The following is a 13,953-nucleotide window of genomic DNA, read 5'->3' on the forward strand; positions in this document are numbered from 1 at the left end:
AGAGGACCCCAGAATCCAGGTCTTCAGGCAGGAAGGACTCCCTGCACTACACTACACGCAGTGAGAAGCCCTAGTCACGGGCCTCAGCACTGAGTGAGTGGATGCCATGTTCTCGGGGAACATCTGGTCTAACCAGCACGCTTCCTTGCCAAGCTATTGGAAATGGGTTTTAGAGTGGTCGGGAGTGGTGGAGGAAGAGGAAGAAGAAGATGAGGAGAGGAAGAAGGAGAAAAAAAGAACCACGCGAGATGGTACACACCTGTAATCCCAGCACTCAGGAGGAGGAAGCAAGAGGAGGACTGGAAGTTCAAGGTCACTCTGGGCTCCCCATCTCAAGTTCAAAGTAGCCTGGGCTATGTGAAATCCTGTCTCCAGAAATAATAAAGAAAGTAAAAATAGACTTTAGCCAGTTCCTCTGGCACATGTTTTTGGTCCCAGCAGGAAACAGAGGCAGGTGGATCTCTGTGAGTCCCAGGCCAGCTAAGGCTATGCAGTGAAACCCTGTCTTAAAAAAATGAAATAAAGAGAAGGGAGGGTAAGATCATTCCAACTGGAGTTTGCAAAATTATCAGTCACCCAGCAGTCCTATTCCTGGTTTAGACCCTGGAAAATTGAAAACTAATGTTCAAATAAAAACTTGCCTATAGACTGGGTGTAGTTGTACTTGGAAATCCAAGCACTCAGGAGGGTGAGGCAGGAGGATGTTTGCATGTTTGAACTCAGCCAAGGCTACAGAATGAGTTCCAGGCCAGAACATGATTTATAGAATAAGAACCTGTCTCAAAAACAAATGTACTTATTAAATTAATAGATAAAGTAGGCTTCACTGCGAGTTTTGCCGGTTGTGGCGAAACAACAGTGGTGAGCATTGAATACGGTGAAGTAAGGTGGATTCTACCCTGAATTTCACCTTCACTTGGCTAGGGATTTGGCCTCAATAGAATGCTTGCCTGCCGTGCACAAAGCCCTGGGTTTGGTCTCCAGCACCACATAGCTCAGACACAGTGGCACATACCTGTAATCCTAGCACCTGGAAGGTAGAAGAAGGAAGATGAAGGGGTTCAAAACCATCCTTGGCTCATAGTGAATTTGAAACTAGCCTGAACCACATGAGACGCTGTCTCAGAAAAGAAGAAAGGAAGGAAGGAAGGAAAAGATAAAAGGAAGAAAAGTAAAGCAAAGAACTAGTGTATCAAGAAGCATCTGGTGGTTCCAAGAGGTGGGGCATCAGGGACTCCCCTGTATGTAGAGAACAGGTTGTCATCTGACCTGCAGGAGCCTCCACCATCAGCCATAGGATCTCTATAGGAAGCCTATCCTACACAAGTTGCTTCTGTCTCCCACTGTGGTTCAAGAGATGGAACATTGGTCATCAAGCTTGGACAAAGGAGCTTTTACCTGCTGGACCATCTCACCAGCCTCAACAGTCTCCAGGAAGTCTGCAGCCGGCAGGGCCTGCCCTTAGTATCCTCTGCTCTGGTTTTATCTGAAAAGGCTTTATGCATTTCTGCAGCCACTCAACAAACACCTAATAGGTCAATGCAGTGAGACTCTGAAGACAAGTGATGCATGAACCACAGCCTGCTCTCAGTCTACTGAAGAGCTCTCGGCTCCTGAAACACAACACAAGAGGCCAGGTGTGAAGTGCTACCACCGGCGACTAAAATATGTTGGTGATGACCACACAAGGATACCCTCCCCTCCTGGTGCCCATGCTATGCATGGGTGTCTGATTGCCGTGATGGAAGCTGTTTTATCCTGGCTGGGGCAGGAGGACTTATCTAACTCACATGCATTGTTACATCCTTGGCCACTGGTCAAACCATGATTCCCAGATTCTGGGATGCCCAGGACTGAACACCTGCTGGCCTCGTGGGCCACCAGAGTGAAGCTCAAAAGCGAGAGCTCAGAAGCTGCCCCACTTTTTCTAGATGGAAAGGACAATGTGTGGCACCTGGCCATACACCACACTTGGAACAAAACACCTGGCATAGTTTCCTCAAGGGTGGAAACAGTAGGATCCACCCAGGGTGACTTCTGTGAAGTCATAGACCTGACTCAGGACTGGAAGCCAGATATGGACAGGACACACTCTTGGCCTAATGGAGTGCAGTTCAAGACAGGACCCCTGGACACACACCTAGCCTCACGGGTGAGGTTGGGGTGGGGGTACAGTACATGGGACCCCCTGCAGGAATCTCAGCCTGGAGGCCCCTAACAAGCACCACACCTCCTTCCTGGATCTTGTTCCTTCTCCTTTCCATTGGAAGATGGCTGAGAAGCAAGGTCCCACCATACTGGGAATAAGGCTTCTGCCCATCTGGGATCATAGTAGTGGAAGCCAGGTCCTGTCCTGGTACGATGGTTGGTGCTTGAACACTGCTGAGCATCACCCCCAAAGCAAGATCCCAGCCTCGCCAGTCAGGATGCCCTAGCCAGAGTTGCTCTGGCGCTGGGGTTGAGGTCAAGTCATGGGCTGTAGGAAAGGGAACATGTCTAGACAGGTTTACAGGGAAGGTCCAGGGCCACTAGGGACCAGGGTGTCTAGGCTGTGGAAACTCATAAATAACCCATAGTGTGCCATGGTAACATAGTGCAGCCAGGGCTTGTGTTCCCTAGGCTCCTTCTGTGCCTTTCCCAGCATTGCTGAGGGTGGCCCTCTAGCTGCCCCAGTTCCTGCAAGGTTGGGCTCACCCAGGCACTGCCTGGGCACCACAAACCATACACCAGTCCACAGGAGATCCCATCTGCTTCTCCCCTAGGCATCTGGTACAACATTCTCAGAGGCGTCGGGAAGCTGGCTGTCATCATTAATGTAAGTGATGGGAGTGGGAATCCTGGCGGGGCAGCGAAGCCACCGGGGCTGTTGGGATGTCTCTCTTTAGAAACTTCCCTTGAGGACTAGGGCTGGGGCTCAATAGGTAGCATGCCTGTCTAGCGTGCACCAGGCCCGAGTTTCATCCCCAGCATTGAATAAACCAGGTGTGGTGGAGCACACCTGTTCTTCCAGCACTCAAGGACGGGGAGACAGAGGGATCTGAAGTTCAAGGTCACCCTTATTATCATAGAGAGTTCAGGGCCAGCCTAGGATACTTAAGACACTGTCTGCAAACAAACAAAGAAACAAAAGCCCATTTGTAACATAGCTGGAAAGCGAGAGACAAGCTAGCACCCCTGTCCCTATCAAACCCGGTGTCACACCCTTAGCTTCCTTCCCAGCTCATACCCATGTCTTCCCAGCACACAGTATGGCTCCCACTAGCCTTTCCTGGCCTTCGGTCAGGAGTGGGATAACCCTTGACCACTGTGGTTCCCACAGGCTCCATATTGCTGCAGCAAAGCCCAGGGCTCGCTCAGAGGCACAGGAACCCCAGGTGGACATGCAGCATCACAGCTGTGTCCCCTAACCTTCTGCCTCTCCATACACTGACTGAGCCCCCGTGTGCAGACACAGCACCCATGGGAAGCAGGGGTAGCTCCCAGAACAGTCGCAGGCCCAGGGTGTCCAATGCAGGAACACCTGGGAGCCAGGTCCCACTAGGCATGGAGTGATATTCAAGCCACTAGGAGCTTCCAGAAGCCACACTGTCCTTCCCTACTGCCAAATGCCTACTTCTCCAGTCGAGGCCTCGAAGCCCCTTGTTAAAGGAACTGAGAAGGACTGTCGTACAGCTGAAGTTCCATGCCTGACCCTGGGGGAGCGAAAGTAGGGTCCAGAATAAGGGGGACCCAGAGTATAGCCTGCGTGAAATGTGTGAAGCCAGGGCACACATAGGGCATCTCATGAGGACAACAGCAACAATGTTAGATACTCCCAGAATATTCTAAACCTATATTCTTGCCATATACCAAGCCATTACCCTATACACAGCTGTGGAGGTATAGCCTGACAAGCCCCATAGATAACTAAGCCACAGAGAGAGAGAAGGTGACATACCCAAGCCACACATCCATCAGAGGCTGTTGGGCTTCAGGCCCCTGCATGAAGTCTGTCATAGAGGTAGGCAAGAACTTCACAGTTTGCAGATTCCTTCTTTGGGCTCCTGAATTTTCCCAGCAAGCCCAGGGGGTAAGGACTGTGCCCAGTGAGCATGGCCAATCTGTTAAACAAGAACAGGAGAATGGCATAGAGAGGTTGGCACCCAGAGCCACACAGCCTGTGAAGGGCAGCCCACTGTCCCCACTGTCCCCACTGTCCCTCCTGAAGGACCACTGCCGTAGCCCGTCATGCTCCTGTAAGCTGCAGACATGAACAGGACCATTCTGACCCTTTGTTCACCCATGCTATCCTGCCCCGCCCTTCCCTGCCTCTCTCTGGGTCCTCACTCACCCTCGCTCCCTCTCCCTGGCAGGCCTTTGTGATCTCGTTCACGTCTGACTTCATCCCTCGCCTAGTGTACCTCTACATGTACAGTCAGAACGGGACCATGCACGGCTTCGTCAACCACACACTCTCCTCCTTCAATGTCAGCGACTTCCAGGATGGCACGGCACCCAATGACCCCCTGGACCTGGGCTATGAAGTTCAGATCTGCAGGTATTGCTTTCATGTCTCCTCCTGAAGAGAGGTCCTTGCAGAGGCAGCTGGGAAAGGCTAGGCAGGAGCCAGGCTTCTTCAGGTGCAAGACTCGAGGAGTACTTGCATGCAGTTTGTAAAATGACTGTGGGGGTGGCTCACTATATAATCCCACGCTCGGAGCCTGAGGCAAGGGGATTGCTGTGAGTTTGAAGCCAACCTGGACTACATGAGATCATGCCTCAAATATAGTATACTGGTTGGTGGAAACAAAAGATCAGAAGTTTAGGGCTATCCTCAGCTACATATTGATATTGAGGCTGACCTGTGCTACATTAGATCTTGTCTCATAAAAACATAACATGAGCCAGAGACGTGGCTTAGCAGTTAAGAGCACTTGTTTTTGCAGAGGACCAGTATTTGACTCCCAGCACCCACGAGGTGGCTTGCAACCATCTATAACTCCAGTTACAGGGGTTCTGAAGCCCTCTTTGGCCTCCATGAACACCAGGCTTGCCTGTGGGTATACAAACATACATATATTCAGGTAAAACATTCATATACCTAAAATAAGTAAAAATATTTTTAAAAATTAAAAAACAGAAAAACAAAAATATGTATGTGTATATACATGTGCATGTATGATGTCCTGCATGGTGGCGCATACCTATAATCCAAACATTCGGGAGGCCAAGGCAGAATGAGGCAAGCCTGGACTACCCCAAACCCTTTCTTTTTTGTTTGTTTATTTGTTTACTTTTATCTGAGATAGGGTTTCTCTGTGTAGCCCTAGCCATCCTGCAACTTACTTTGTAGACCAGGCTGACCTCAAACTCCGAGATCTGCCTGCCTCTGCCTGCCTCTGCCTGCCTCTGCCTGCAGAGTGCTGGGATTAAAGGCAGGCACCACGCTGCCACCACCACCTGGCTGTTTGCTTACTTTTCTGAGACAGTCTCACTATGTAGCCCTGGCTGGCCTAGAATTCTCTATGTTGTCCAGGTAGCCCCAAACTCACAGAGATCTGCCTGCCTCTATTTTCCAAGTCTGAGTCCAAACACTTTGACTTAAAGCCAGACAGCTGGGGATTAGAGGCGGGCACTGCCCAGCTGAGGCCCTGTCTTTAACAATAAATAAATAACATGTGGTAGTTTGGCAGGAAGGGTCAGAGAGTTCTGGTTTTACAAATGATCTATTCCCCAGAAGCCAATGTTACACCTTAGCTCATGCTCTGGGATGGATGTGAGTTATCCCTGAAGATTCCCATGCAGGAAGCTCCTCCTTGGGGTGGCAGAGGAAAGGTGCCTTTAAGAAGCTGAGTCTAACACCGTTATCCCAGTACTAGGGAGATGGAAGCAGGAGGATCAGTTAAAGGCTATGTTTTGAGTTTGAGACAACCTAGGCTAATAATGAGACCCTGACTCAGATAGATAGATAGATAGATAGATAGATAGATAGATAGATAGATAGATAGATAGATAGATAGACAGATAAGATAGATTTGTATATCTATAAACATATTTGTTATATTGATATTTATATATGAATAAATAAGTTATAAATAATAAACCTATTTATTCAAGTAGCTTAAGGCTACTATAAGGAAGAAAAATGAGGAAAGAAAAGAAGACACCATTTCTATTTGTTTTGTGCCAGGATGGAACAGCAGCTGTCCTGGGACCTTGTTCAGGGGTGGAGCCTAGGAGGGCAGGTTTGAGAGGAGACAGCCCAGCATGGTTTTCATCTCTGAAAGCCCTCTCTCTGCATGTAGCCTAGGACAGAAATGCACAAGTCACCTCAGAAGCTGTTGTTTCTACCGACCTCCCCTGCCCAGTAGCTCTGCAGAAGACAACACTTGCCCCAGGGTCTCGGGACTTCCCAGCCAGGAGAGGGAGGCTCAGACCACCTCTTGCTAGCCAGGAAAAGGGCCAAGTTCAAAGTGGATTTCCTCTGAGTGTGGGTGGCTTTTGCTCCCTGTAGAATTGAAACTTTGTTCTTGGAGCTGTTGACTGGGGTTCTATTTGTGCACCAGCAGAGGTGCTGGTCACTCCTGGGGAAGCAATGATGCTTCCTGGTGTGGGTGAAGGCTCCTGATTGGGGAGCCAAGGGGGGGGCAGGTGCTCTGCCACTGATGTCAAGGTATGCAGCTCAGGGAACTACCTCAAAATCCAAAACCCTCATTGGGCAGCCGGACTGCAGGACACTCTGGTGTTGTTGAAAGTACCGCCAGCCGGGACACCATCAGGTGCTACAGAGTTCAGGAAAATGGAAGTTTAGAGGAAAAGTCACTAAGAGAAAACAGAGAAATCGCTGTTGTTTTTCTGCACACTCTTGGCATAGTGGCAGATGGTACTGAGGGCCAGCAGCAGGCTTAAATGCAGAGAGGCACAAGCAGAGGGTTCTAGGTCAACCCCGGGAAGCAGATCTCCAAAAACACAGGTCTCAGACCCCATCTATGTCCCTGCTGCTTTGGGCCCATGCAAACAGAGGCCCTGGTCCCCAGCTCCAGGTCTCGACGACTTCCCACCGCCTGGACCACAATCCTGTGCCTCAGCCTCCTTGAGCTCCCCAGATACACCAGACACACCCACCATAGCTACCCACCCCCCAATCTGGAGCCTGACCAAGCTCAGAGAGCAGCAGAAGCAGTGAATAGGACCTGGGACTCCTGCAGGCTCCTGTTTATTCCTGTGTTAAAGCAGGCATTGCCCAGGTCAGCCCCATCCATCCCGAGAGACCACATTCTCTTCTCCCCATGGAGGCCAGAAGAGGACTGACTAGTAAAGCCAGGGATGGGAAGAAAATTAATCTAGAGGTCGGCATGGCTGGTGGGGGATGGTGACTAAAGAGTCGTGAGTGGGCTTTCAGGGATGAGTAGGAGTTTTCCAGGTAACCCAAGGTTTGGAGGGGAAAGGCAGAACAGAGGTGTGTGGTAACACTGGGAGCACAGGCTGTTTGTTCCTATCAGTGACTGCACAGCTTCTGCTCAGCACCTGCTACTGTTCCCAGCCAGTCCCATCTGGGGAGCTGGTGGTTCCATGGCAAACAGGCCCTAGAGAATCCTGTCCAACTCCGTCCCTGAACAAAAGGCCCCATCTGCTCTGTTCTCACCTATGTGCCCTCTGGGATGGAGTTGGGCACAACTCACAAATGCTTACGACATAAACAAGTGAGGGAATGTTCAGACTGAGGCCCAGAGAGGTCTAGCGAGTGCTCGGGGGACACACAGCAAGTTGATAGTAAATGTGAACTGAGCATCAAGGCTGTGCTTCTGGGGCCAGGTACCTCCTTCTGTTGTCCCCTCCCTGGGCTTCAGCCATTAGTGACCAGCCTGGGACATGCCAGTTGCTCTAGAGACTCTGTCCCTAACATTGGAAATTGTGTTATATGATGCATGTATCTCACTGCTATGATAAAATACCTGGCAAAAATCAACTTCGGGCCTGGCCATGGTGGTGCACACCTTTAATCCCAGCACTCAGGAGGCAGAGGCAGGTGGATCTATGAGTTCGAGGCCAGCCTGGTCTTCAGAGCAAGTTCCAGGATAGCTAGAGCTACACAGAGAAACCCTGTCTCAAAAGAAAAAAAAAATAAGAACAACAACAAAATCAACTTAAGGAAGGAAAGATTTGTTCTGGTGTTCTGGCTCCCAGTGTGAAGCCGCAGTCCATCCTGAGGGAAGGGAACTATCAGAACTGGGGGCGCCTGGTCACTTCACATCCACAGACAGGAAGCAGAGAGAGACAGCCGCTGGTGCTCAGCTCACTTTCTCCTGTGTATTCAGTCAAGGACCGCAGCCCATGGAGGGGCCAGCCCACACTTAGGGCGAGGCTTCCCACCTCAGTTAAACCTGTGGTGGAAACACCCTCACACCCACCCAGAGGGCAGAGGGCAGTTCTCAGGAGTCAGCTTTCTCTTGCTGCCATGTGGGTCCTAGGAGTCAAACTCAGGTAGTCAGGTTTGATACCAGCGCCTTTACAGAGTCAGCTCGCCAGCCCTCCACGGCGACTCTAAATCCAGTCAAGTAGACAATCAAGCCCATGTGGGCTGCGTGGTTAAGAGCCCTGGCTGCTCTTCCGGAGGACCCAAGTTCAGATCCCATAACCCACATCTGGCAGCTCACAGCCACCTGTAACACTAACTCCAGGGTGGTCTGCTACTCCCTTCCTGCCTCTGACGACACCGCATGCACATTCATAGACACACATAATTAAATTCAAAAGAAAAACATTAATCATCCTTGTTAACTTGACACCAAGCACATCGTTTTAAATCAGGATGTCCCACCCTTGGCCATAAAGGCTCAAATTCATCTCGTAGCACACGCTACATCTTGTGTGTCTCAAAAGTCCTGAGTCTCATCACTGTCCAAAGTCCCTGGTATCTGCTTTCTCCAAGTGGTCCCGACCACCCCATCCAGGCTGGAGAGAATTTCTAGGCAGAGAGCAAGTCTTCCCTGCAGCGGGCCTCAGAGCCTGGCTCAGCTTCTCTCCAGAGCCCAAGATCCCCTTGACCTGCCCTTGACTCCCCACACCTTTTGCAGGTACAAAGATTACCGTGAGCCCCCGTGGTCAGAACACAAGTATGACATTTCTAAAGACTTCTGGGCTGTCCTGGCCGCCCGACTGGCCTTTGTCATCGTTTTCCAGGTATGTGTGGGTCGGGGACATCTGTCTCTAGAAAGTGGAGGGAGAGCATTTGGGAAGTGCCGGCAAGAGGGGGAGCTGAACATGGCAGGAGGCAGGTACCTTCATATGTCTTCGGGGACTCTGAGGAGGACACTGAATGAACTGAACCTGAGCAATGACCAGGAGAGTATCAGGGGACAGGCAAGGGAAGGTGGGATTGTGAAAGCAGTGGGCTCCATAGAGCCAACTTGCAGGAAGAAGAGGCCTCTCTGTCCCTGCTTGTCTCCCTCTGTCTCTGTGCCAGGGGCCAAGCAAGTTCAGACTGGATGCGGTGGTTCTCAGATAACCCCAGACCCAGGCGGCAGCCCTACTATGGGCTAAACTATACATGCACACACACGCACGCACGCACGCACGCTCGCACGCACGCACGCACGCACGCACGCACTACTCCCTGACTGAAGACCCAGAGAGGATGTGAAGAGCCAGAAAGGAGTTACTGAAGCCCATGTTTGCTGCCAAGGGCCTTGCACATCCCTCTGGCATCACGGAAATCCACGCCAGAATGACAGCGGACCGAACACCCAGCGCTGGGAAATTCCAGAACCTGGTCCTCCCTGTTCTGCTCCTTTCATGCCCTAACTGGGCACTCACCCCTCCATCAGCCTGTCACTGAAGCCGGTACAAAAGGTTTTGAGCTAGGCTTGGGGTGATGTCCTAGCTTGCGTTTCTATTGCTGTGAAAAAGACCATGACCAAAACTAACTTGGCGAAAAATTTGTTTGTTACACTCCAACACTGAGGGAAGCCTAGGTAAGAATTCAAACTGGGTGGAAACCTGGAGGCAGAGGCTGATACAGAGGCCATGGAGAGGTGCTTACCGGCTTGCTCCCCATATTTTGCTGGGCTTGTTTCTTCTGTAACCCAGGACCACCTGCCAGAGATGGCCCCTCCCACGGGCCCTTCTACATTTCACAATTATCTATCAAGAAAATGTCCCGTATGAAGAGACAGTTCAGCAGTTAAGCTGTTTTTCCAAGGGACCTGGGTTCGATTCCCAGCATCCGTCTGGCAGCTCACAACCATCTGTAACTCCAGTCCCAGAGAACTAATCCCCTCTTCTGGCCACCCTGAGCCAGTGATACACTCACATGTGCACAGACACACACTCAAGCAGAACACTTAAATACATTAGATAAAATAAGTTAAAATTTTTAAGCCGGGTGATGGTGGTACATGCCTTTAATCCCAGAATTTGGGAGGCAGAGGCAAATGGATCTCTGTGAGTTCGAGGCCAGCCTGGTCTGCAGAGCTAGTTTCAGAATAGCTAGGGCTACACAGAGAAACCCTGTCTCAAACACACACACACACACACACACACACACACACACACACACACACACACACACATACTTAAAATTTTTTACAAAGAGTATCAAAGAAAATGACCCCTAAGGCTTGCCTACAATCCAGTCTGATGGAGGCCTTTTCTCAGTTGAGGGCCATTCTTCCCAGGTGACCCTAGCTTGTGTAGAGCTGACAGAAGACTAGCCAGCACAGATGAGGGCTACTGGGAGAAGCTCTAGCACAGTGGTTCTCAGCCTCCCTGGTGCTGCAGCCCTTTAATGAGTTCCTCATGGCTGTGGTGACGACCCCTACACACCATAAAATTATTTCATTGCTACTTCAGGACTGTAATTTTGCTACTTTTGTGAATTGTAATGTGTCTGATATGCAGAATATCTGATATGTGACCCCACCGAAGGGCTGTGACCCACAGGTCGAGAACCACTGTTCTAAGCTAAGGAGACAGCATAGCAGGCAGGAGAGTATAGTGGAGAGGGTTTCCACCGGGGACAGCTCTGTCCATCCCAGCAGGCACACACTGCCCCAACCCAGAACACAGTAGGCCCTTATCATCCTAAATGACGTCACTGACTCCCACAGCCAGACTGGGACCAGGGAGGCAAGAGGCAGAGGATTCCTAGCTGTGCCGGGGCTCACAGCTGGGAGCACAGCTCGGCCAGCCACCTTTGAACAGAGGTCCATCACTGATGCTCAGGCGCCAACAAGTGCAGCCCGAAGGTGTCTGGCGAACAAATGATGGTCTTCCGTACAAGCTGACTTTTATTTTGTCCCTAAAACTTCTGCACTGGCACGGCCAGCGCTCAAGAACCTAGCTGGCCTCAGGCTTCAAGGAGCAGCTCTCAGCTCGCTCCTGGTACTACAGGACATTTCTGCCTTAATAGTGTTCCCTGCAGCCTTGGTGTCATTGCTGTGTCTGATGGCCTGGGAGGTCAGTCACTCTGAAGATCCCGACTGAAGAATCAATCTTTCAGAGCATTTTCTTGCCCACTCAGTCCAGATTTCTCAAGAAAGCCAACACGGGGCAGTGGAGCGCAAGACCGTGCTTCATCCCCAGCTTCTCAAAAAAAAAAAAAAAAAAAAAAAGAGGGAGAAAGCTCAGGGGTTGCACCTCCCTGTCCAGTTTACACCTTCTAAGAAACTGAGGCCCAGAAGACTAGGACATGCACAGGGACAAGGAGTAAAGGGGTAGGTTTTGCTATATGAAGCAGGTAGACAGAAGGTAGTGCATAGGTGGGGCACACAGGTAGGGATGTGCAAGTGGGGTACACAGGTAGGGTAGGTGAAGTTGCACAGGTGGGATGCATAAGTGGGGTTCACAGGTGGGGAGCATAGGTGGGGTTCATAGGTGGGGTGCACAGGTGGAGTGCACAGGTGGGATGCATAAGTAGGGTTCACAGATGGTGTGCATAGGTGGGGTTCACAGGTGGGGAGCATAAATGGGGTTCCCAGGTGGGATGCCTAGGTGGGATTCACAGGTGGGGTGCACAGGTGGAACTACACAGGGGAGGGTCATAGGTGGGGTGAACAAATGAGGGTGGGCCCCCCGACCCCATCCTTCCACATCTCTCCCTGTAGAACCTGGTGATGTTCATGAGTGACTTCGTGGACTGGGTGATCCCTGACATCCCCAAAGACATCAGCCAGCAGATCCATAAGGAGAAGGTTCTCATGGTGGAGTTGTTCATGCGTGAGGAGCAGGGCAAGCAACAGCTACTAGACACGTGGATGGAGAAGGATAAACCGAGGGACGTGCCTTGCAACAACCACAGCCCCACAACCCGGCCAGAGGCAGGTGACAGCAGCCCAGCCCCCAGCTACGAGTACCACGGGGGCATGCTGTAGTCACGATGACAGGCCAGCAGGCTTCTGACCATCGCCGAGTGACCACCCGGTTTCCCAGAGCCAGCACTTTTAGCCCCACCAGGGCCTGTGGCTCTTGTCTGCACACGTGGAGGGCCACTCTGATGTGACAGCCATCTTCTTCTTTCTGTTTCTTCTCATTTTTGCACAATGCCATTAAGCAGGGACATTTTTATCTTTAGTATGCAATGCCAAGGATGACTGGTGACAGGGCTGAATGGGGTGAGGGCATGTACCACAGACCCACGGTGGAGGCCATAGAGCGCCCCCACAGTGGTAAGGGGCCAAGGCCCTGAGTCTGCGTCCTTTGTCTGAAGGATGCCTTGGGATAGGTACAGAATGGTGTCCGGGAACCTGGTGATATTTTACAGGAGAATGGATGGCTTAGACTCGGGTTCCCAAAGATGTCACCTGCTCTAGTTGGACAAGCTGAATGACTCCACTGTCTTTCCTTCTGGGAACTCAGAAGTTCAGACCTAGCTACCCAAACTGTATACACATGGTGGCTTTGTACTGTGTGCCAGTAACTGAGGGGTCCAGGTGCCCCGGTTGACCAGCACCGTTGGTGTCCCTGGCAGGCTCCACATCAGCCCCTCAAGGGCCCCTCACACCAAGCTGATATCCTCTTTGTGAATGAGACAAGCTGGGGTGACAGGCGGAGCATCTCTAAGAAGCCTGAAGGGCTTCCCCAAGCCCCAGGGCCTCCATGGGTTCCTTTGCCGCTTTTGAGAATGCCTATTCGTTTGCGTCTAAAACTCAATAATGTGGTGGATTGGAGGGATTTTCTTTCTGTAGCTCAAGGTGGAAGGAGTTTATTTCATTAGTTAACCAAATGCTGGGAGAAAATTAGAATATTGTTACTACCAAAGATTTTTTTCAATAAAGGCTTCTATTTTGGTAACACACCTATATTTTCACTCACGGGGACGAGGTTCTCGGCACTTACCATTGTAACAGCCTCTAAAACAAGCCTCATGGGCCAGCTTCAGTTTGTGTGCTAACCAGCTGTGCGAGGTCTCTCAGCACTGTCGCCCCAAGTGTCTCGCCCTAGCTGGAAGAGGCAGCTCCCTACACTTGCCTCAGGACAAGGCCGAGAGTCCTGTAGTCGGCAGCTGGAGTCAAAGCCATGGCCTTCAAAGGTTTTCACTGTTTGCTAAAACCGTGAGAGCTGATGCTTCTGTTTTCTCTTGTGCAATGAGGCAGTTTCCAGTGATGTTTTGTATATAGCTACCATATCCAAAATTAGGTAATTACCAAAAATTCTTTTACAGAAACCATTTTTTTAAAAAAAGCAAAAACAAAAATAAAACAGAACTGAATGTACACACACCCATAGGAGACTGTGGCTGAGCATTTGTCAAAATAAATTTGAATACACAACCCTGGCCTCTTCTGAGTGCTCTTGTCCTAGCCTGTTCCTGTCTTCAAGGTCCCTAATAAGCCCTGTGATTGATCCTGCAGGTTTGAAAATGACTGACCTGAGAACATTCAAGACCATTCATTTCTTTTGTGGCAGATGTGTGAATTGTTCTAGATGATCCTGTGCTGCCAGCTCCCTGTGGTGTGTGCATGAGCCGTGCAAGTA

General features: G+C 50.7%; 1 protein-coding gene across 11 annotated transcripts in view; it reads left to right on the forward strand.

Annotated features, from left to right (window-relative positions):
- The window catches only part of Ano1 (anoctamin 1), a 167,362-nt gene extending 153,614 nt beyond the window's left edge, over window positions 1-13,748 (forward strand). For all 11 annotated transcript variants that reach the window (XM_085693437.2, XM_085693435.2, XM_085693427.2 and 8 more), the window contains 4 exons: window positions 2,763-2,815; window positions 4,353-4,537; window positions 9,057-9,162; window positions 12,084-13,748. In XM_085693437.2, coding sequence (XP_085549563.1) covers window positions 2,763-2,815; window positions 4,353-4,537; window positions 9,057-9,162; window positions 12,084-12,350 — 611 coding nt within the window. In that variant the 3' untranslated portion in view covers window positions 12,351-13,748. The remainder of the gene's footprint in view (window positions 1-2,762; window positions 2,816-4,352; window positions 4,538-9,056; window positions 9,163-12,083) is intronic.
- Window positions 13,749-13,953: the final 205 nt, after the last annotated feature.

The sequence above is a fragment of the Myodes glareolus genome, chromosome 7, assembly GCF_982192425.1.
Source record: "Myodes glareolus chromosome 7, mMyoGla1.1, whole genome shotgun sequence".
NCBI lineage: Eukaryota > Metazoa > Chordata > Mammalia > Rodentia > Cricetidae > Myodes > Myodes glareolus.